The 21272-nt window shown below is 47.6% G+C and overlaps 1 protein-coding gene across 2 annotated transcripts; it reads left to right on the top strand.

The window, feature by feature from the left end:
• Positions 1–660: 660 nt before the first annotated feature.
• On the top strand, positions 661–21162 carry mfsd2b (MFSD2 lysolipid transporter B, sphingolipid). Of its 2 annotated transcripts, none has more exons than XM_076044580.1 (15): positions 661–1422; positions 2308–2756; positions 7427–7552; positions 7662–7786; positions 11569–11692; positions 13474–13552; positions 13638–13819; positions 16042–16132; positions 16934–17055; positions 17540–17623; positions 17804–17887; positions 18089–18195; positions 19466–19609; positions 20388–20564; positions 20800–21162. In XM_076044580.1, exons 2-15 carry the CDS (start codon positions 2325–2327, stop codon positions 20846–20848), a joined length of 1926 nt encoding a protein of 641 aa, XP_075900695.1. In that variant the 5' UTR covers positions 661–1422; positions 2308–2324; the 3' UTR covers positions 20849–21162. The 2 variants fall into 2 exon arrangements, with proteins under 2 accessions (XP_075900695.1, XP_075900694.1); XM_076044579.1 differs by having other exon boundaries at positions 662–1422; positions 18086–18195.
• The last annotated feature ends 110 nt before the right edge of the window (positions 21163–21272 follow it).

Here is a 21272-nt window from a genome sequence, read left to right as displayed (position 1 = left end):
AGCATGCAGAGAATCACTTTCCCCCTAACTACCACATTTCCTCTCACAATGGGCCCTCCTCTCGTGCGGCAGTCACCCCTTTGATTCTGCACATTCCTCTTCACGCATTATCAGAAACATACCCCATTCTAATGCAGGTCAGATGGCTGACTTTTAGCCGCGGCGGTGCCCCACTTATTGTCAGGAGCGCCACGGTTACAGTCGAGGGGTTTGAATGCTTGGGATTCACGGAAAGGTCTGGGTCGGTCCACCGGCCGGAGCTTCCATCGCATGTTTGTCGTCATGCTTTTGTGGAGAGGCTTGACAATGAAGCGTAAATATTTCCCATGGAAATATTTTTTTGAGAGCAAAAAAAAAATACAAAGGATAAAATGAAAGGAATGTCCTGAAGTCATAAAGGACCAATAAAAGGACCAAAGGGGGGGAAAAAACAACAACAAAGAACTGTGTCACGTTTCCCAGATGAAATTGTGATGAAGAGGTTTTCTCCTTGAGACAGGGATTAGACAACTATTTCATTTGGATTTTGAAATTAAAAGGACAAGCCTTTCTTTTTTTTTTATTAGAGAGACAGTAGAGAGAGACACATCCATTACAGAAAAAAACATAGGTGAGACTAGAGGAACTGGCATAAAATGGACCAGTGTGTAACATCCTTCAAGATCTTCTAAGATAAAAGGTAATTGGTTATAAGCATTTTTTACTGTTAGACACTCAGTCTTCATAGCAAAGCCTACATTAGAGACGGTGATGTCCAGTCGACAGGCATGCAGGTCAGGTTCCCTCCTTTCCACAGAACTGTGCAGGCTCACCAAGGGATACACAAATGGAATGAGACCGAGCTGCATTCTGTCCAAACACCTGAGCTGCACATAAAATAAAAGAGCTGTCATAAAATGCTTTCGTGACATCAGTTCAGTTTAATAGTGCAATAACAACCAGGCACTTGGTAAGCAGAAGTGTCACAGGGCTGTGGCAGAACCCTGTAGAGAGAAAAGGCCAACTGCTGCTGTGCTGCTTTCAAATCCCGTCTCCAATGTAGATTATAAGAAATATTTTTTCAAACAGTTCATCACATGAGATTATAGGCTAAAAATCATTTGGCCAGGCGACCCCCCTCGCCGCCCCATCGTAATCTCCTCACAGATGCACACGCCAAAGCCAACACCAAGTAGGCCAGGGGTGCAGTACACCGCCTAGGCCGCTGGGGGTCTTCGGAGCTCCGTCACTGCAGAGCCGCGGACTGAGCGAGTGTGGAGACGGGCGAGCAGAGAGCTCCTCCATCCTCCGCAGTCTCCTTCTCATCCCGCCCGGCTGACTGACTGACTGTCTGACTGGCTGGTTGGCTGGCTGGCTGGCCGGCGGAGGGGGAACATCCAAAACTATCTGACTGTCTGTCAGCTTTCTCGTCAACAACGAGGGGTAAGACGATGGTTATTATCATTTATTATTATTATGACTTGTCATTTTCTTTCTTTTTATTTCCCCCCCCCCTTGTAAAATGTTGCTCCACGGCTTGTGATCAGGTGATGTGTTGGGCTGGTGGATGCTTAAGAGTGGCGGGACACCGTCACGTTTGACTCCCCACGTCTGCTCGATTGATGTTAAGCCGCCGTGCAAGTTATATATAGATATATATTTAGGCAGTTTGTGCGGGATGCATAGTTGTTGTCTGTGTGTGTGTGTGTGTGTGTGTGTGTGTGCGTGCGTGCGTGCGTGCGTGCGTGCGCGGGATGCATAGTTGTTGTCTGTGGGGGCGCCTGTACGCGCGTGCACGCGCGCATGCTAAGGACCCTCTGTGCAGCCAGACTTTATTTATTATCGTTCGGATGTACACCAGCGAATAAGAATGATGCAAAAGCTGAGGCCGCCGGTTGTTTAAAGGGGCAGAAAAAGAGGAAACCCGCACAGTTTCATTTATTCAACATGCAATTCATATTCCAGTCAGCAGCTCTTTTATGTGCGCCCCAGTTTAGTCTATGAGGGCGTTGTTGTTTATTTTTTTTTAGGTGTGTGTGTGTGTGTGTGTGTGTGTGTGTGTGTGTGTGTGTGTGTGTGTGTGTGTTTTGTGCATTCATAATGTAAAGTGCTTTGTCTGAGTATCATATGTTGATGTACCTGCATTCCTGAGCTTGTGCGTTGCTCGCCCATGCCTGTCAATGAGTTTGCGTTGAATCTGTGTGTGTCTGTGTGCACGTGTTTGTCTCTCTGTGTGTGTTTGTGTGAGTAAACGTGGCACCACCTGTCTGACTCTTTTGCCGTCACCCCCAACACCCCCCCCCCCTCCCTCCCTTGGCCTCATTCCAGCACACACCGGCGTGTGAATGGCGACAGAAAGCGGCAGAGCTGTCACACAGGAGCAGCAGGAGGAGGAGCCGCAGGCCCCAGGAGCCGCCGCTGTCACTCCTCGCTCGCGCCACCACACGCACACCCGCAGTCAGAGCCACGTCCAGATTCACCCTGTGACGCACGGCAGCCAGCAGTGGCAGCAGCCGCAGCAGTGGCAGCAGCAGCAGCAGCAGCAGCAGGTTCCGCGGCCCGTGGCTCACACGCGGAGGAGTCACAGTCACAACCACTTCAGCACCGCTGTCGTCGCCTCCTCCTCCTCCTCCTCTTCGCACACTCAGCCGCAGAAGTACGCCTGCCGCCTCACTCACAGCCTCTCGGCCATGACCAGAGGGGAGAGGTTGTCCCACGGCCCCCCGGGGAAGCTGCTCAAGCCCACCGAACCGCTCTTCCCCAAGGCTCCCCAGCAGGTAAGATTCCACTTGTTCCTGCTTTTTTGATTTTGTTTTTGGGTCCACGGTTTTGCTTTGGCTTGGCAGCCTGAGTGACTCAGGATGACGGAATGATGGGGAGTTTTAACATCGTCGGCGAGATGGAGAGTGTGACCTCTTTTAGTGGCGTGTCTGCCTGTGATTAACCCGGCCCCACTTTGTTGTGGTCCCCGCCAAGTGTAATCCCACTGTGTGGAAGCTTTGATTGTTTTTCCTTTCGAGAAACGTCATCCCCCGCTGATGGGACGGACGACCATGATTGATTTCTTTTGTCCGCCTGTTTCCAGCCCGTGTGGGTCCGTGAGAGAAATGAATTGATGGAAAGGAAACTGGAGGTTAAAATACCTGCTGTACACCTTCTCTGAAATGACTTGTAATTGTTGTAGTGAAACTAATCAAATGAGGGGGAGATTGCAGCTTTTGTTGTAGTTTGTAGACAGTTTCAACCAGTGTGGCAATGCAATTCCAAAGCTGTTAACTCACACTTTGCGGCTTCGTTGTTTCACCCCTTTGAGTCAACGGTGAACAGGATCGGTGGTTACATCACTGAATAAACCAGTTCTGCAGTCTCATCTCTGTCAAGGTTCCTTCCTGACATTTCGGATTTTCTCACCCCCGCTAAAAATAAAACAGCCGCTGGTTTCCCAATAAGCGTCTTCGCTTAAGACACTGGGAATGCCGGACCTGCCGGTCGACCGTCTTGAAACAACAATGATTGTGTGACCGTCTGTGTTTTGGAAAAACAATGGATTGTTGGCAACAGTTTGTCAGCGTAAATTTCTTTGAACTTGAAGGGGTGAATCTGGGTTGGATGAAAAGGCGAAAACGAAACCATTGCAAATCTTTTGAGAGTCACTATCAGTTTTATTTGCAATAATTATGAATAATGTGGATTCATCTTCATCAATGAAGGCGTTTTGTTAATGAAATGCCACCCAGAGCTGTTAAAACCTTGGTAAAAAAAAATCTACTTCAGATGTCTCAAGTAACTTTTGGAATTTGGAAAAACGTGGCTTTACATATCAGGACAACAGCAGATTTAGCCCTTTGTTTATAACGGCCACTTCTCTCAGGCTGCCGAGCACAGACAGAACGGAGCTTTTCTCTCCCAAAGTCATAATCCGAGAGCCTCGAGCAGCAGCAAAACCCTGATAGCCAGACCCAACAATCCTCTGGCGGTTTGACATGCAAAACGGCTCTATGGATCAATTTTTTGTCACGGCTTTGCATGCAAACATCCCGTGGACACATTTTGTTTGCAGAACGAAGCTTCACTGGCTGTTTTTTTCTCGTCTCCCCCCCAAGCTCCCGCCTCCGCCCTGCTTTCTTTGCATTAGCATTATCCCCAATCTTGGTGTTGATTACTTTACGATGTGTGTTCAGGGATTCATTAACACTGCGGATTAGCCTCATCCGTCACAACTTTGCAGATGCTCCCTTTTAGGTGTGTCGCTGATTTTTCTTCTCCCCCCCTCCCCCCACCCACAGCCTGTGCATTTCTATGTGCTTACTCGTTGCTGTCTGTGCACCCAGACAACAGCAAGTGAAGGGAAATCCTGTTTATCCTCTTTAACGATAAGGACTCGGCGATAAAAGGTCGAGTGTGAGTCTTTGGAGGAACCGAACCCACGGAAGGGTGGGGGGGGGACAGCGAGAGCAGTGCCGGGGTTTTTTATTTTTGCACATCGTGAGTTCAGCAGCATTCTCCCTACGGCAAAGACTTAAAAAAAAATCTCTCTCTCTCTCCAATTAGGGGTAATTGCAGTGAGAGTTGAAGAAGAAGAGAGAGTTTTGAAGTCGGAGCCGCCGCTGCAGCCTTTACTTACCTCTGGCCCGCTTGTCTCGCGATTGAATAATTGCACCCCTCCCTTGTGGAAATTGTCGTGCTCGAACCCCCCCGACGTGTTTTGATGGGGGCGGGGGGAGTAGAACGGGGGGAAAGAAAAGCGAGGGACGACGGAGGAGAGGGAAAAAAAAATGTGAGCCGGATAATAACAGCGTGTCAGTGGCAGCTGTGGTTTCTTTGTGACTTCCTTTTTCTTCCTGGAGCTCTGAGGGGAGTAGCTGCGGGCCGGGGCCTGGATGTTAGGGTCGTAGAGAGGGTCTCTGTGTGTGTATTTGTGTGTGCGCACGTGTGTGTGTGTGTGTGTGTGTGTGTGTGTGTGTGACACCAAAGGTTATATGGAATAGACTCAGACGCTTGTAAATACGAGGGTCCTCAGGCTGCGGCATCGCATTCATGTGTAGAGATGAAAGTTTTCACCCTCTAACCTACACACACACACACACACACACACACACACACACACACACACACACACAAGTCACTTGTCGGACATCTATGGCGCTGCTGCTGATGACTCTGCGGGTCCTTGAGGCTCCACGCTGAGCCGCCGTGTCTGCACGGAGAGACCGCAGCGCACGCAGCTGCCCGGGTGAAGGACGATGTGGGTTCCATCCTGATATTTTGAACACTCAGGCACACCAGCGACCACAGACAGTCTTCTGCCTGAGAGCCGATGGTGTTTCGTCGGATAAACATTAACATATACCAACATGTGTGGCGTCTCGCCTCCCAGTGCATGGTTGCCAATCCGTCTTCCTCACCAATCAGTCAAAACAATCTATTTGTGAGTGGGTTTTTCCAACGAGTCTGTTTTGATGTCCGCTTGAACCCATATCGCAATTTTCGGAACCAGGACAGGGCCGCTTCTGGGAAACTTGTTTTTGCCACTTTTTCATTTTCTTTGTGCTCATCAAGCTTTATTCCGGCTTGGTTTGTCACACAGGATGTGAAGCAGGGCGTCTCTCCATCGCCATGATGACGGGTACTTCCTGGTTCCGGTGCGGTGCGTTGAGGGGCGTCTCGTTCTTTTTATAGCCTCCGCCCCCGTTGTTAGGGGTCCCTGCTTCAGCTTTGAGGGCAGCTGATTGAAGTGATTAGAAGTGACACTCGGCAGCGAAACGGAGGCCAATTTGGGCTCGGGTTCAAACGCGGCCACGTTGTTGCTCACTTCTTCCCTTTGCCGAGCCCTGCAAACAAGCCGCAGAGGTCTCATTTTCCCCTCGGGCTTAAAATTTGCTGAGGTTTGAGTAGGAAAAAATAGGTAATAAATAAACATCCCATGTACCTGTGCAAATAGGATGAAGCAATAGGAAACTGGGATACCAATATTTGTCATTTACACAGGGATATAAATATCAGCGTGTTCCTCTGTGTGTGTAAACACACCAAATATAGTCCAAGTTTGGACGAGGCTCTACCAGGATTGTTGAAGTTTCCCCCGTCAGGAGTGTTTCTAATCTAATCCGACTGAACATCAGAGCATGAAACACATTCTGGAACTCCTTCTCGACTCCCACATCTTCCTCTCCCGGCTAGAGTATCCTGTCATTTAGGGAGCCGGTGACACGGGGGAGACGGACGATTAGCCGGGAGGCAGTCGCGAACTGTCACCGGGGAATAGATTAGCGAGCAGATGTGACGGCAGGAACACAGCGAGGCGTGGGAAGCGTCGTTTTGGTCTGTTTGATGGAGTGACCGCAGTGTTGTGACAGCCAGAGAAAAACGTCGCCTCAGCGGCTCCTGAAATAGAACTCAAAAAGGGACCGGAACTACAATGGGGAGGAGATTCTCTGCGTGAGTCACGAGTGTTTCCTCACGACCTAATTGTTTCCAGCGGCGCACCTCGTCTGGGACGCCACAAAGCCCCCTCAGATAGAGAAGGAATTTTCTTGGTGCCCGTTCAGAAAGTTAATGGCCGCACGAGGAAATTAGCTTCTCCGTGTTCAAGTCGGTCCACGTGCACGCGCATTCTTTGTCCCTGCTGTCATGTCGCAGAAACTTCGAGGTCTTCCGTCAGGTGCGACTGAATCATTCCGTGCTGACGGGTTGATACTGTGACACACTCTCCACTGAGACTGCAAACTGCTGACAGAAAAGACTTGCCGCGACTTGTCGCGCAGCCGAAACGCTGAGATGTCGCGTCGGCAGTCTCGAGAAATCCTCGTTCAAAGTCTCCTGTCCAGTGAGAGTTGGGTTTTTTCAGTCCGTCTTTATGGCTCCATCACATTTCAGCCGCATTTTGAACGTGCCAGTGCAGGTACAGGCTGTCCCAGCTCTCGCACAGGTGACACTGGCAACGCTAGGAGGGAATATTTCCAGGGACAAACTTCAAACACAGGGCTTTGAAGTGTGTTTTGGCTGACTGGAGTTCGAATCATTGGCTGCAGTAGTAAAATGTGAGATTTTAAATTAAACAGCCAGGAACAGTTAAAACTAGAGCTGCCCACCATCCCGTAAAATACAGAATTCTCCCGTATTTGACAATGAAACCTTATTTTAAGTTATGATTTACCACTACTGGCTCGCTGTGATGGTCTTGGCCCCGAGCACTGCAAGGAGGCGACCTTTGTTTTTCTGAATGAAAGTTGGCAACACTAGTCAAAACACATACCTGAAACGCCATCGCCTTGGCATCTCGCGAGCTAGCAGCCGCTACTTAGCGAACCGGAACTGGCTGCTTTGAAACGAGGGACTTTCTCGGAATGCTCGGGGTCAGAGAGAAGTTAATTTGTTCATTAGCGGGCTGACCTTCATCTCACAATGTCTTTCCCTCCTCCCTGTCTGCCAACTTCCTTCTCCGCAGACCGTACTGGGACAGAAGTTGTCACTATGCAGCAAGCTGTGCTTCGCCATCGGCGGCGCGCCCAAGGAGGTGGCCGCGAGTGCCACGGCGTTCTTCCTGCAAATCTACCTGCTGGACATCGCTCAGGTGGCGTCACAAAGAGATAATGTGTCTATCTTCTGAATGTTTTAAGATTTTCATATCATGCTTATTTTGCTTATTGTTTTTGTGTGTTGCCTCCTTCTTCCCTCTCCAGATCAACGCTGTCCAGGCCTCCATGGTGCTGTTCATCGGTAAAGCCTGGGGCGCCGTGACCGACCCCATCGTTGGTTTCTTCATTACAAAGAGCAGATGGACCAAGATCGGCAGACTGATGCCCTGGTGAGACGGATATAAATATATATGCCATCCCTTCCCAAATTTGACTGTGCTACAATTTTACATGCGAAATTCAGAGGTATGGTGGAGCATTTTCACAATGAAAAAGCTAAAGGAGGCTGTAAACAGAGGGCTAAATGTTGTCTTTGGACAACCACGCTGGACTCCAGGATAAAAATGAAAGATTTGAAAATGGGATTTGGGCCAAAGATAAAGGACAGACCAGATAATAATCCCATTGATCTCGGAATCTCCTTATCGCCCCTCTCTGTTTGAATCTCTTGTCTCCTTCAGAAGTGCCGCTTGTTGACACAGGCGGGCAAAGGATGGCAATTTGTAGACAGATTGCGCAACCTGTTTAGGTTTCGCTCCCCCTCTCCCAGACAGACATAATTACGTTCTCTGTCTCACGCTCGTGTTTACACGGAACCCAAACAACAACAGCAGCAGCAGCAGCAACGGGGGCCGCCCTGCTCTGTAAGAATCACGGCCCCCGCCGTTTGAAAATGATTCTGGGGCGCCTCCCCGAGCTTCTCACCTGAGGATTGGAGCTGCATAAATATGCATTTGGCTTTTAATCACACAGTCTCCTGACGCTCCCTCCCGCGAACGCAAAAACAAACACTCTGAGGGCGTGAGTCGGTTGGAAACAATGGACGCGTGCATTCTTTCAACAAACCGCTGCGCTGCCTGGCGACATTTCATTAAGCCTGTGTCACATCTCACTTTGCCCTTCGGCTGCAGGCGGCTCTCTCCACGCCGTCTCCGCCTATTTCAAACCAGCACGCGCAAATCCTTTTTCTGCCTCTCTGTGTGTCAGGCTAATTAGTGACGCTCCAAGAGATTATTTTTGCACGCTGACAAGCTTGTCAAGCTAAACGTGTGAGTCTTTCCACGACGGCACTTTGTGTGGTCGACTCGGGTGCTTTCTGAAGTGTGTGATCATAGGTACTTGTGATGAGACTGCATGACACCCCCCTCAATTTTGTGTTGTTTTTTTTTTCCTCCCAAAAATGTTGGAATTCCCCACTGCACATCCTGCAGGAAGCCTTTCGTCCCCTCTGGCTGGCTGGCTGTCACATCAACTGCGTGATCTGTATCTCTGAACCGCCAAGCACTTCATTTTTTGGCTCCAGATATACTGTAGTCCTGGGTGGTGCCCTGTTTGTTGTTTTGTGATTAAAGTGATGTCAAAAGCAGCGGCAGCGGGAGAGCCAGTTTGTGAAAACTTGTGTGTGTGTGTGTGTGTGTGTGTGTGTGTGTGTGTGTGTTTGTGTGTTTTGTTAAGAGCGATGCAGGGTGACAGCACTGGGGTTTTCTGAGTCCCAGTCTGTAAGATTTAAAGGCTCAGCTAGTAACAAGCGTTTTGTTTTTTCAAATGAAGGTGAACCTGGTGGTTGGTGCCAGACGTGCTGTTGGTCTGCTGGTATTTCCATCATATCACAACCATCTCTGGGCTCCCAAAATGAGAAAATATCCTATGGGCGGTTGACGTCAGGGGTCAGAGGTCACACTGTTTGGAGACTGTAGAACGGCAACAAGAATTCAAACAGCCATTGGTTGTAACTGAGATCTGCGCACATACTGTATGCTAACCGGCCGCTTCATTAGGCACCCAATGCTAACTATAATAAGGTGTACCTAATAGTGAGGAAATGGTATTTAGCTTCATCGGCTCAAGCATAATTAACACAAAACCACCCAAAAAAAAGTGTGCAGGGCCCACCAGACTCCCTCTAAATCCCATCGGTTCCGCTGCACATCATCTCATTAACTTTCTGTCCCGGACACGGAGCCTCCCATCAAGCGGCTCGGCCTTAATTAAGATTGTGCAAATGATGGGGAAAGACGTGACAGGAGTGTGAGTTGTTGCTCTTGCGCGGTTGCCGTGCGAGGTGCTTTGTCACCTCGTGTGTGTGTGTGTGTGTGTGTGTGTGTGTGTGTGTGTGTGTGTGTGTGTGTTTACGTTCATCAGCCTTTTGTGTGCTCCCTCCCCTGCCCTCCCCTGAGCACAGTCATCTTGCATGAACATTCTAACTGCCCCCCCGCCACCATGGGTCCCTTTCATCACCCCCCATGACCAGGCAGTCAATACTGCAGCACCAGCGTTGTCGGCTGCCTTTGTCCGGCCGAACAATCATGAGGAGCGTGAGGTGGACGATGCTAGAAATGACCTGCTGCCGCTCTCCACCTCTTTCTCCCACTTTCTCTGTTTATGTTTTGCTCCCCCGCCAGTGAAGGGCGGGCCAGAGGTCAGAGCGCTGTTTGTTGTTTTCGTCAATGTCACCAACATTCCACTTCCTGGTATGCTTTTCTCTGCATATCAAGTCATTTTTTTCTTTTTTATAGTTCAAAATCAATCTATATGTTTATATATATATAATATATATATATATATGTATATATAATATATATATATATATATATATGTATATATATATAATATATATATATATATATTATGTATATATATATATATAATATATATGTATATATTATATGTATGTATATATATATATATATATATATATATATATATATATATATATATATATATATATATATATATATATACATATATATATATATACATATATATATATATATATATGTACACACACATACATAGTATCAAAGTAAACCTTGGTTTTCTTCCTGAAAAGATGCTGCATGCAGACTTTTCCATGAACAAGTTTCATGCCTCGGGCACTCAAGCTATCAGTTCACCTTGGAGAACCTTGAGATAGAATATTCATTAAAGGTCAAATGCTTTACAAATTTCCCGTTCTTTTGGTTCTCATCCCAGTGTGGCAGCCTTGCAGAATAATTCCCCTCAAAACGGCGGCAGACAGCCTGCAGCCAAAAAAAAAAAAAAAATGCTTCCCACTAAAAGAGATGCTATGTTGTAGAAAGGAGCAAAAACAAAATTTACACTCAAAGGGGCGACGTGGTTGTGATGCGGTGGTGTTGTTTCTATCCCCTGGGAGAGATCTAAGTACCCATTGTGACATCACAAAGGGCATTGATCTCCAACACACTTTCTAAAAAGTAGAACAAATGGAACAAGTAAAGTATTGTTAGAAAACAGATGGTTGAACCTTTAATTCTGCACCGAGTTTGAGAAGGACCGGCTGCCATTTAAAAAAAACAAAACAGTTTCAGCATGTTAATTATTGATATACCCTCACGCTTGTAAGATAAAGGGAAAATCTGAAGATGTGCAAAAAAAAAAAAGAGGTTGCAGAATATCTTGGTCCTGGTGTTGATCATCCATAATATCCTGTCTGATGGGGGGTCAACTTTAGAACGTGCAGCTGTTCGTTCTCACCATAACGACACATGTGAGTTGTTTACTTATGAATTATACATGGCCCACATACCCGATCTGCCAAGTTCTGAGAAAAGCCCCAACACAGCAGAAACACTTTATGCTGTGTTTGCTCGTGTTGTGCACGTTGCATATTCATGCGCGTCTGTGTGTGTGTGTGTGTGTGTGTGTGTGTGTGTGTGGAGAGAGAGAGAGAGAGAGAGAGTTCCAATCAACTTTGGTTTGATTGTGCTTCTCGTTACTTCAGTGGGGGGAAAAAAGATTCATTATATTTCTGATTCAGTGCTCAGATTATCTTCGCTGTAATCTGCCAGAATTATGGGCTGATTTTTACATGTCTATTAAAATTACATAACGCAGCTGCCGTGAGCTGCCAGAGTGGCTCAGCATTGGCTTAAATGTTGTTGTTGTTGTTTCTGAGGCTGAAATATCCCAAATTTCCTTCTCTTCTTTTTAGGATGGTGGGTTGCACTCCTTTCCTGGTGGTCTCCTACTTCTACCTGTGGTTCGTTCCACCGTTCATCAGTGGGAGGTTCATCTGGTACCTGGGATTCTACTGCCTCTACCAAACGCTCATCACTGTAAGTGTGCGCGTGTGTGTGTGTGTGTGTGTGTGTGGATGTGTGTGCATTTTTTTCATGTGTAGGACTTGCATGTGCTTACAGGAGAAGTGTCAAGCAGGAGATAAAAAAGGGATAAAGATTGACGATTGATGGCGCTGCCCTGCACGCGAGACGTTATGTAACCTATAGATAAAATGGAGCAAAACATCTCAGAGAGAGAGAGAGCGAGAGACATAGAAAAAAAATCTGAAGTTTAAAGTGGAGGATGATTGCAGCAGCCATCTCGTGCCAGACTCGGGCGGCTTTCAGCCTCTGGATTTGTGCTTGGAGTTGTGCAGGAGATTAGAGCTGCGCCCTTGGAGCCCTCAGATAGTTCACCTCAAAGAGGAAATGGGCTTATTTAGCTCGCCTTTTGTTTATTATGGTCCAGACCCTTCATCTGTGCTGCTCGCAGCTCGGGGGTAAACCAGCAGACCATGTGGCACGGAGCGGGCAGACCGCCGCGGCCACACTGCGGCCTGGCCGCAATGGCGTTTCGTTCTAACTACTTGTTAAGTATACGTTGGGACCTGCCAGGAACCCTTTGCTGGGTAAATGCTGGTTACCACTTTTAGCCTCGCCTCATTGTCTTTCAAAGTGTGTGTTTGCATGTGTGTGTGTGAAGCTAGCCGGGGGAAAAAAGGCCGGAGAGAGTCTGTCTGTAAACAGATGCTAGCACGCCGCACTTACCGCCGCCTCGCGCAATCAGCTAATAAAGGGCTTTCCTGCAGTTTTTTTCTGCAAACTTCCAACCTGCAGCTGACAGGAGCTGCGTTTCCATTTCAGTTTTTTCGCAAAATAAAAGCGATATTTCTAAAATTTCGACAAAGTACAGTTGCGATTAGCAGGCGTTTCCATTGAGCGGTGTGAAGCGCTTAAGCCGTAATTGTCAATTCTAGTTTATTTATTGCAGCTAGTTTAAACAAGTTCAGTGACTATAAATGTTTGCATCCAGTAAAGAGGGCCCCCATAAATGACATGGCTGTGCGGAACCAGCGGCTGAGCAGTAGAAGAAGAGGATTTAAGAAAAAAAAAAAGTTTCACGGCCGCGTTTATTTTCGTCGCGGCTATGTATGCTTGTTTGGCCGCAGAGCTGACTGGGCCCTTGTGTAAATTACAACGTGAAGAGAGGGCCTCGGTTTGTTCGCCTCCTTCTCTGGTGGAGGTGGTGAAGGAGGAGGGAAGAAAGAACTGAGGTCTTCTCAAGAGCCCGACTGTGGAAACTCCGCAAAATCGCTGAAGAGATCTATGTATTTTCAGCGTGCACGTTTTGCATTTTAACCAGAATGCGCAGATAAAAGGCGTCTAAACATATCTCTGGGTGTTCCCGTTTGATTGCGTGTCAAATTACACAGCATCGGGAGAGGTGTCACGTGCGGAGCGGCTTTTGGAGGCTGTACGTCATTGCGGTGCTAACGCGCAAACACATTATTTTTCCCGATCTTTTCTTGCTCTGTTTGCGCACAGTTCTGGAAATGACCCCTTTGTCATGTCATGGGGAGCTCTATTGTCCTCCTGAGACATCTTGTTCTGCCTCTGGTGGACGCCAAGAAGTCTGAAAATTAGTTTGAGACCTTTCAGTGTTTGAAGCATTAACCTGCTGCTGAAGCTGAATGGATTAAACCATGTGTAATGGCCTTATCGAGTACCGGGTATTGATATTGTTGGGTACTGAAATGCAAGTATTCGTGCTCTGCCCATTCTGTATAGAAGTGGCATCGGTGCACCCCTACTCTAAAGTCATGTGTGTGTTTTTGCAGTGCTTCCATGTGCCTTATTCTGCCCTCACCATGTTCCTGAGCACCGACCAGAGGGAGCGAGACTCGGCCACCGCCTACAGTAAGAACCCTCGGCGGGGAATGAAAGTGGTTCTAAATTGGGCCACATGGCACTCACTCTTCTTCTTCTTCTTCTCCGACCCCAGGGATGACGATGGAGGTGCTGGGCACGCTGGTGGGCGCCGCCATCCAGGGCCAGATCGTGGCCAGCGCTCACACCCTGAAGCACTGCCCGACTCACAACGCGTCGGCCGGCCACCTGGGCAACGGCAGCGGGGCCGAGGTCATCAAGAGCCTGGTGCGCTCCCAGGACTACCTGTCACACTCGGTGAGTGGAAGGAGCCGCGCTTGTGCTTCCAGGGAGCGGTTGTGTGGAGTTTCAAGGGCAGGAAGGAGTTTGAGCCACCGGGGAGGTGGAGGAGGAGGTGCGCGGGGACAGTTTTCAGGGCCAGACTGTGGCCAGCGGTCGCACGTCAAAAGGTGGAGGCTCTTGCGACATTTTTTCTTTTAAATCCTCATAACCGCTCTGGATTCCGCGGACGGAAAGAATTTCAGCCGGTAGATGCCTGTGGCAGCCGCGGACTTAAGCGAAATGTTTTGGTTTTTCTCGGCAGTCCAGTTTGTCTCAAACATTATGACGTGACGTTATCATTACGATCTTAACCAAAATGAATTTCCACCGTCGCCACCTGCTGCCTCAGGGTGTGTTTCGCAATTATAGCAAGTTAGCTTGCTATGCTTGAAACAGATTCTAGCTTAGCGAGGAGGCTAAAGTGCATATTTTGGCAAAAAAAAAAAAAAAAAAAAAGAACAACACAAGCAGATGCAGAGATGTTGTGTTTTTTCATGCCTTGTGTTTTTTTCTTTGTGTGGAGTCCATGGCAGCAGCTGGTCGTCCATTGTATTGTGGCTGAATGTCTTTATATATTCTTTGTGAAATTGCAATTGCACAACGGTTAAGCAGATTCTGAAAAACACCTACAGCTCCCACATTAGTGTTGTAGTCAAGATCACACCAGCCGAGACCAAGACATTATCAAGACTGGACAGTATTAAGATCAACACAAGACCAAGACATTATATATTAAAGAAAAATAACAACAAAACAGAAAGAATTGCCCAGTATCTTTTTTAAAATCAAGATTGCTTCGAAATCTATTTTCAGCTCTTTTCATAATTTTCTTTTACATTTTGCTGCTTTGCCAACTATTTTGAACTATTTTCAAAAAAACAACTTTGCTTCATAAAATGAAAAAATACAGAACAGACAGAAAAGGTGGTCTGGAGACCAAAGACCAATCTCGACTACTACAACACCACCCCACATACAAGCGAACAATACAACGGGTGTATTTTCAGTTTTTCGGGCAAACGGCCTCCCCTGAGGTGGTTCACCCTCTGCCAAATATCCCGGGAGGGGCCTGCAAACGGCTTCAGCGGGTGAAAAGAGTGGACTGTTCCAAATCGGGTCTGTGTTTGCCGGTAGTCCACACGTCCCGACGTTGCCCACGCAGCTTGAAAGAAGACGAGGCCGCTGCTGCCGCTGTTTGATATCTGAACCCCGACATCCTGACGTCCCCAGTGAAAGACCACAAAAAGGGGCGATGGGGAGGTGGGCGGTGGGGGCGGGATGTCTGTAAGTCATTAGGGCCTATTTATAACTCCAGCCGGAGCCCCTTTGAGGCTGCTCAGGTTCAATATGTTGGAAATATTAGTCTCCTTTTTTCCCCTCCTTATTATTACTTGGAGGCGGCTGCCGAGGCAGAGATGGACACAAAGGAGCAACATCTCAGTTTGCAGAGCCACGAATAAGCTTGACCGCCGCCGTCCTTGTTCAATTTAAACCAGCCCCAGAGCTTAGACTACCCCCAAGGCTAGCTTCTCTTATTATTTTTTTTTGCCTCACCGCCGCAGCTATTTAGGCTTCAAATGGTTCCTTTCCAAAGGATTATGGGTGAACCCTATCAGGGCAGCAGCCCACCGGCCGGTGCCGCAGCCACCCACTAAATTCCTCTGTGGGGAGAAGGGTGGCACACCGGAGCAAATCGGGCTCCTTCCTCCTGGAAATAGGGAGTGTCCTGTGAGCCGCTCGACAATAATGGAGCTCTTGACGAGCCGCATTGGAAAAAGCGAGCGAACAAACAAACAGGCGAACTCCCGCCGGCGGTACGACATAAAAGGCCGGCAGCCTTATTTTGGAGAGCTGGAGGTTTTTCTTTTTTTCCCCCATGAGTGTTTGTATGCGGTAAAGTTTAGTGGAAAAACAGCACACGGTCGTCGCACAGCCAGTAAGTCACTCTATTCTGTAAGTCGCAGAACAGCTGAAGTCAAGAGTGAATAATTTCACACACGCGCTCACACGCGCGTCAACCTGAAGCTTTGTTGAGGAGCCTTGTTAATTTTTCAGGCATTCGGGGACGTTGATGAATTAAAGATCGAGGGAAAGGCTGAGAATAGAGCCGGACCGCCGCGGCTGTGCGGGACCGACCGACCGACCGACCGACGACTGACGTGCATGTGTTTTTTGGTTCTTCTTCTTTGTCTCTGCAGAAGGAGGCGTACATGATAGCGGCGGGCGTCATCGGAGGAGTGTTCCTCGTCTGCACCGTGGTGATGTTCCTGGGAGTCAAGGAGAGAGATGGTGAGAGAGAAAACAAACAACAAAAAACACCACTAATAATCACCAAAGGCGGGAACATTTTAAAGCGTACATGGAAGGATCCCCTTATGTGAGCTAGAAATTTAAAGGACCCATGCAGTAAAGTAAAATCCCCGGCAGTAAAGTCAAAAAATAATAATAATAATAATTCTATAGATCCATAGAAATCCATAGAAAAAACACACTGAACAATCTGTTAGCAAAATATAATAGCAAAAAAACAAACAAAAAACTTCCAGATGGAATCCTTTTCCTATTTTTTTTTTTTATTTGAAATTCCAATATACAAACATAAGTGCTGACAATTTGTAAATATTTGAACAAACAAATATGGCAGCATATTTCAAATCCTGTCACTGAAGAACGAAAGCACTAAAAGAAAACAGAGAAAAAGAAGTAGAATAAACTTTCTTGAACTGACAAGTCTGCAAAGGGCAGCCAGATGGTATCAGGTAGCGGAAGAGGCACCGTTGTGACATCACAAAGGGCCGATGACAAGAAAGTGTGGCAAACATGAAGGGAAGGATGGATGTTTCGCTTTTATGGGCTGTTCATGGACACACATTACTGTTGGAAAAAAAGAGTGAACGTTGCCTAGTTCAGAAGACATGAACTGGTCCAAGACCTGCTGTGCTGCCACTGCAATGCAGGGGTAGCTGAGGGATCACCGGCGAGCACATCCATCCTCCCTCTTCTTTTTTTCCCCCTCCTCCTCCTCCTGCATGTTATTCGATATGCCGCACACTGTCTCACTCCGCCGCATCAACATGGACCTTCTTTCAGACCCCTACGCCCCGAGGACCGAGAAGCAGATCCCCTTCTACCAGGGCTTCATCCTGGTGATGAGACACGGGCCGTACCTCACGCTGACCGCCGCCTTCCTCTTCATCACCGTGGCCATTCAGGTGAATACAAGAATGCAAAAGAAAAAAAAATTGCAAGAAAAAAAAGTGGAAAATAGAAGAAAGAAAAACCTTGCTGCTCAGTTTGCGGGCCGCTCGATGTTGATTAGATCAGACAAGATGAAAGCTGGAGGTCTAGAAACAGGTTCTCATAGGACTCTTGAGGTGGGAGAGGAGGAGCAGCAGCAGCAGCAGCAGCAGCAGCAGCAGCAAAACCTGGTGGTGTGTCTGCAGCGTTCAGGCTCTTTCACTTCCATCCTCTTGTCTCCGATGTCACTCGTCGTACGTGCTAAAGGCCCCGGCATGGGAATAAATCACGGCAAAAACACCCGTCAGCAGCTTAGCACGCGCACACACACACACACACACACACACACACACACTCCCGTCACTGGGCTCGCTGAGCCCTGAGTGACAGCGCTCGCTGACTAGACGAGATGCTGCAGCTGACTGACGTGCAAATGTTTCATCTCTCTCCTTCCTCCAGCTGGTGCAGAGCAACTTTGTTCTCTTCTGCACCTACGCCGCCGACCTGAGGGATCACTTCCAGAACATCGTGCTGACCATCCTGGTGAGTCGGCCATTTATCACCTCTGCAACAAAATGAAAAAAAAGATAAAAGCTCACATTTCCTCGCAGGATTTGTTTTTCTCTTTTCAAAATAACTTTTCTTTTTGCGTTCTGATGATTGTTTCTCGTTTTTCACTTTACACCGACTCGACTCAACAGTCCCTCTGGCTTGTTTACGCAGGTTTCTGCTGTGATAAGCATCCCGCTGTGGCATTGGTTCCTGCAGAGGTTTGGCAAGAAGACGGCGGCTTTCTGCGGCATCACAGTGAGTCGCCGCTCTTTTTGTTTGGGTCTTCGCCCACGGCGGCCAGGGGGGCCACGCCCTTTGATGTGGGTGCCACCTTGTGGATGAGGCTGGCAGCGATGCGTCACGGTCGTCTCGTCAACCGCAGGGACGCCCGCCGGGTCCTTTGTGTTTTTGTGACTTTCTACCACCCTTCTCTCTCTCTGCCTCCCTCCACAGTGGATCATGCCCTTCACCGTGATGCTGGTTCTCATCCCCAACGTGGTGGTGGCCTACGTGGTGGCCGTCTCCTCTGGGCTCAGCGTGGCTGCGTCACTTCTGCTACCATGGTAAGAGTCTTTCCTTGTTTGTCTTATTGTAGGTGTAAGAGTGTTGAAGGTCCAGTATGTGAAATTTGGCTTGATTTACAATTTTTAGATTGCTCTCTTTGCCCATCCCCTACCTGCTCCATCCGTGACTCCTCTTTGGAACATCACTCTCTTGTGATTGGCCAGCCGCTCACTGTTAAGAGTTAGGTACAAGCAAAGAAGATTGGGAAGGAGATTACTATTTGATGCCTCTGGAAAAAAAAAAAAAAAGTTTGCATGGGCATTGGCTATGATAATAGGGTCGGCTTCTTAGGTAGAAAGTACGCAAGTAATTTACAAATTAAAATGTAAATACACAAGTGTCATTTTTTGTACTTGGTCTGATAGTTGACATGTCTTTGTCATTATAGGACCTCTTAAATGCATGCTTCAGCAGGGAAACCAATGATGATGTGCACTTGTCTTACGGATAATAAGACAGAGTTTAGTTAAAGGCTTGGTCCATGAGATTTAGCACCATCTAATGGAGAGAAAGCATATTGCAAACCAACGGCCCTCACACAGACATCGTGGTCGCTTTCCCAGGACAAAAACAGCTCCCAGTTAGAACTCATTTTGCCAAAGAAAACATTCAAAATCCACAAACACTGACATTGCAACCCCCCCCCCCCCCCACATCCTGCTAATTTTGCTTCTCTTTGATTTGGCATCAAAGTGGCATTAGTCAATCGCCACGTGTGGTACCCGCGGAGCCCAGAGTTCCCCGTCCGACCACTCGGGTTGCGCCACGGTCACCAAGGCAAAGTCATTTTTTTACGACTGGGACGTGACATCAACTGTAAATCTCAGATCCGTCAGTGAGCTGAAGCTTCAGCAGGGGTGAAGAAGTCGTTCCTCTGTGTGTTTGCTATCGTTTCTATGGCTCCTCACTCATTAGCCCTCTCTTTCCACTAAAAAAACCCAAATTACAGGGTCCTCCTCCCGCTGGGGGGGTTGCTTATAATGTGGAAGGGGCCCCCGGTGTGTTTACTTTGTCTGATGGCAGCGGCCGATCGCTCTGCTCATCATCGAGCGGCGCTATTAGCCCTGTAATTTAAGCCCACGGCTGTATCATAAGTGGATCTCACCGCATCTTCAGCCGCCGCCGTCGACCGCTTGTGTAAGATGATTAACGCGAGTGTGAAGGAGGTGGATGCCAGCGGTTCCGAATTTGAAAGTCGCGGAAACCTCCAAAGAATTGAGATTGATGTCTGGCAATCGCTCAGCGTCTGTGTGTGTGTTTGCCGTCCAGGTCGATGCTGCCAGATGTGGTGGATGACTTCAGGCTGGCCAACCCCTTCTCCAAAGGCCATGAAGCCATCTTCTACTCCTTCTACGTCTTCTTCACCAAGTTCGCAGCAGGCATCTCCCTGGGAGTGTCCACGCTCTGCCTGGAGTAAGTCTTCATCTCTCCCAAGTGGTGTTTTCTGCTGATTTGGATTTGGGGCGACTGTCGCTCAGAAGGTAGAGCGGGTTGTCCAATGACCAAAAGGTTGATGGTTCAAATCCCACTCCATCCCAATCTGTTGTTGTGTCCTTGGGCAAGACTCTTAACCCACATTGCCTTGTATGGATATGAGTGAATGTTTGGGAATTGTGAGTGAATTGTTCAGGGCAGCTGTGGCTACACATGTAGCTTACCACCACTTTATACTTCCGGTTGCACATTGTTTACTTGTTTACCCTATTTTTTGACTTATTCTGTAGTTTGTTTTTAACCTAAGTAGTAGAATAGAGAAAAAAACGGAGTCAAATTCCTTGTTTGGCATGTACAAACTTGGTCAATAAAGCTGATTCTGATTCTGATTCTGATTCTGAAAGGCGCTATGTAAATCCATTGCATTAGCAGCTAGCGAGCTACGACAGAAGCACATTATTCATTGTTGGCTTGACAACAATATTCCCATTTTTCCCATGATGTCTTCCCAACACGAAAAGCTTCCAGCTTTCGAAAATGTCGACTCTCTACCCCAAGCCGCTATTAGCATGCAGAAAAGGCATTACCCCTTGACCTGCGCTGTAATTCAACACCAGAAAAGCTGATGAGTTTGCACATCTGCAGCTCTGCACCATCAGCAACATCAATTTCCTGCAATCTGTGTTTAAGTGCGATCATTGCCCTTTCTTATTGTGTGTTTGTGTTTGTGTCTGTGTGCGCGTGCACGTGCACGCAGGTTTGCGGGATACGACACCGGCGCCTGCAAACAGCCCCCCCCTGTGGTGTACACCCTGAAGTTGCTGATCGGCGCCGCTCCCGTGGCCTTCATCATCACTGGGCTGATGATCCTGCTGCTCTATCCCATCAGCGAAGACGTGCGGCTCAGGAATAAAGTCTGCCTGGATGAGCTACGGTGGGTAGAAAACATCACATGATGTCATCAATTTATTTTACGATTAAAAACCTGGCAACCCAACGTTCTGGGCAATGTTGGATGTTTATGGTTCTTTCAATGATGTAAAATTATGACATATGGTGATAAAATGTGAAAAAAAAACCAAAAAAAAAAACAACTTATAAATAATAGTTATTGGTAGGACTGATGTTGAACCCGTAGCATCACTCACGCTTGCGTCTCCCGCTCACAGGAAACAAAGCATTGGCTCCAGAACGATGGAGGATCTGAGTAACGTGTGAAGTTGGGGTGAAGCCACAGATTCCAGTGACCGAAGCGGCTGGGAGGTTGTTCATTAGTGTATATTACACTGAGATGGTTCTTATGTAAACATTTTTTGTTTCGTTTTCACGCGTACTGTACAGTCATCTTGAAAGATATGAATATATATATAGTTAGATTACATAATTTATATAAATGAATGTATGGCATTATTTGCTGTATTATTTAGCACTGTTATTTATTTATGACTATGAATACTGCTGACTGGTGATATTAAGAAATAAATGTTGCAGAAGCGGTTTGGCAGACCCGACAGATGTTGGTTGTGTTTATTGGAATAAAATCAGAAGCATTCAAATGCAAATGTTGTCAGCAGGTATGTATGTATCGTGAGGTGTTGTGACATCACAAAGGGCCAATTTGCAGAGCCGTGCTGTAGCACAC

This window comes from Nelusetta ayraudi, unplaced genomic scaffold, assembly GCF_046127955.1.
Source record: "Nelusetta ayraudi isolate G7.1 ecotype Tasmania unplaced genomic scaffold, CSIRO-AGI_Nayr_v1 ptg000082l, whole genome shotgun sequence".
In the NCBI taxonomy this organism is placed as follows: domain Eukaryota; kingdom Metazoa; phylum Chordata; class Actinopteri; order Tetraodontiformes; family Monacanthidae; genus Nelusetta; species Nelusetta ayraudi.
This window is presented reverse-complemented; position numbering and strand designations above follow the sequence as displayed.

Excerpts from the sequence above, each read along its gene's own strand:
- mfsd2b (XM_076044579.1), top strand. The coding sequence starts at position 2,325 with ATGGCGACAGAAAGCGGCAGAGCTGTCACACAGGAGCAGCAGGAGGAG. Across the intron at positions 7,553-7,661 it reads ACCTGCTGGACATCGCTCAG|ATCAACGCTGTCCAGGCCTC; the intron begins GTGGCGTCACAA and ends TTCCCTCTCCAG. Across the intron at positions 19,610-20,387 it reads GTGTCCACGCTCTGCCTGGA|GTTTGCGGGATACGACACCG; the intron begins GTAAGTCTTCAT and ends ACGTGCACGCAG.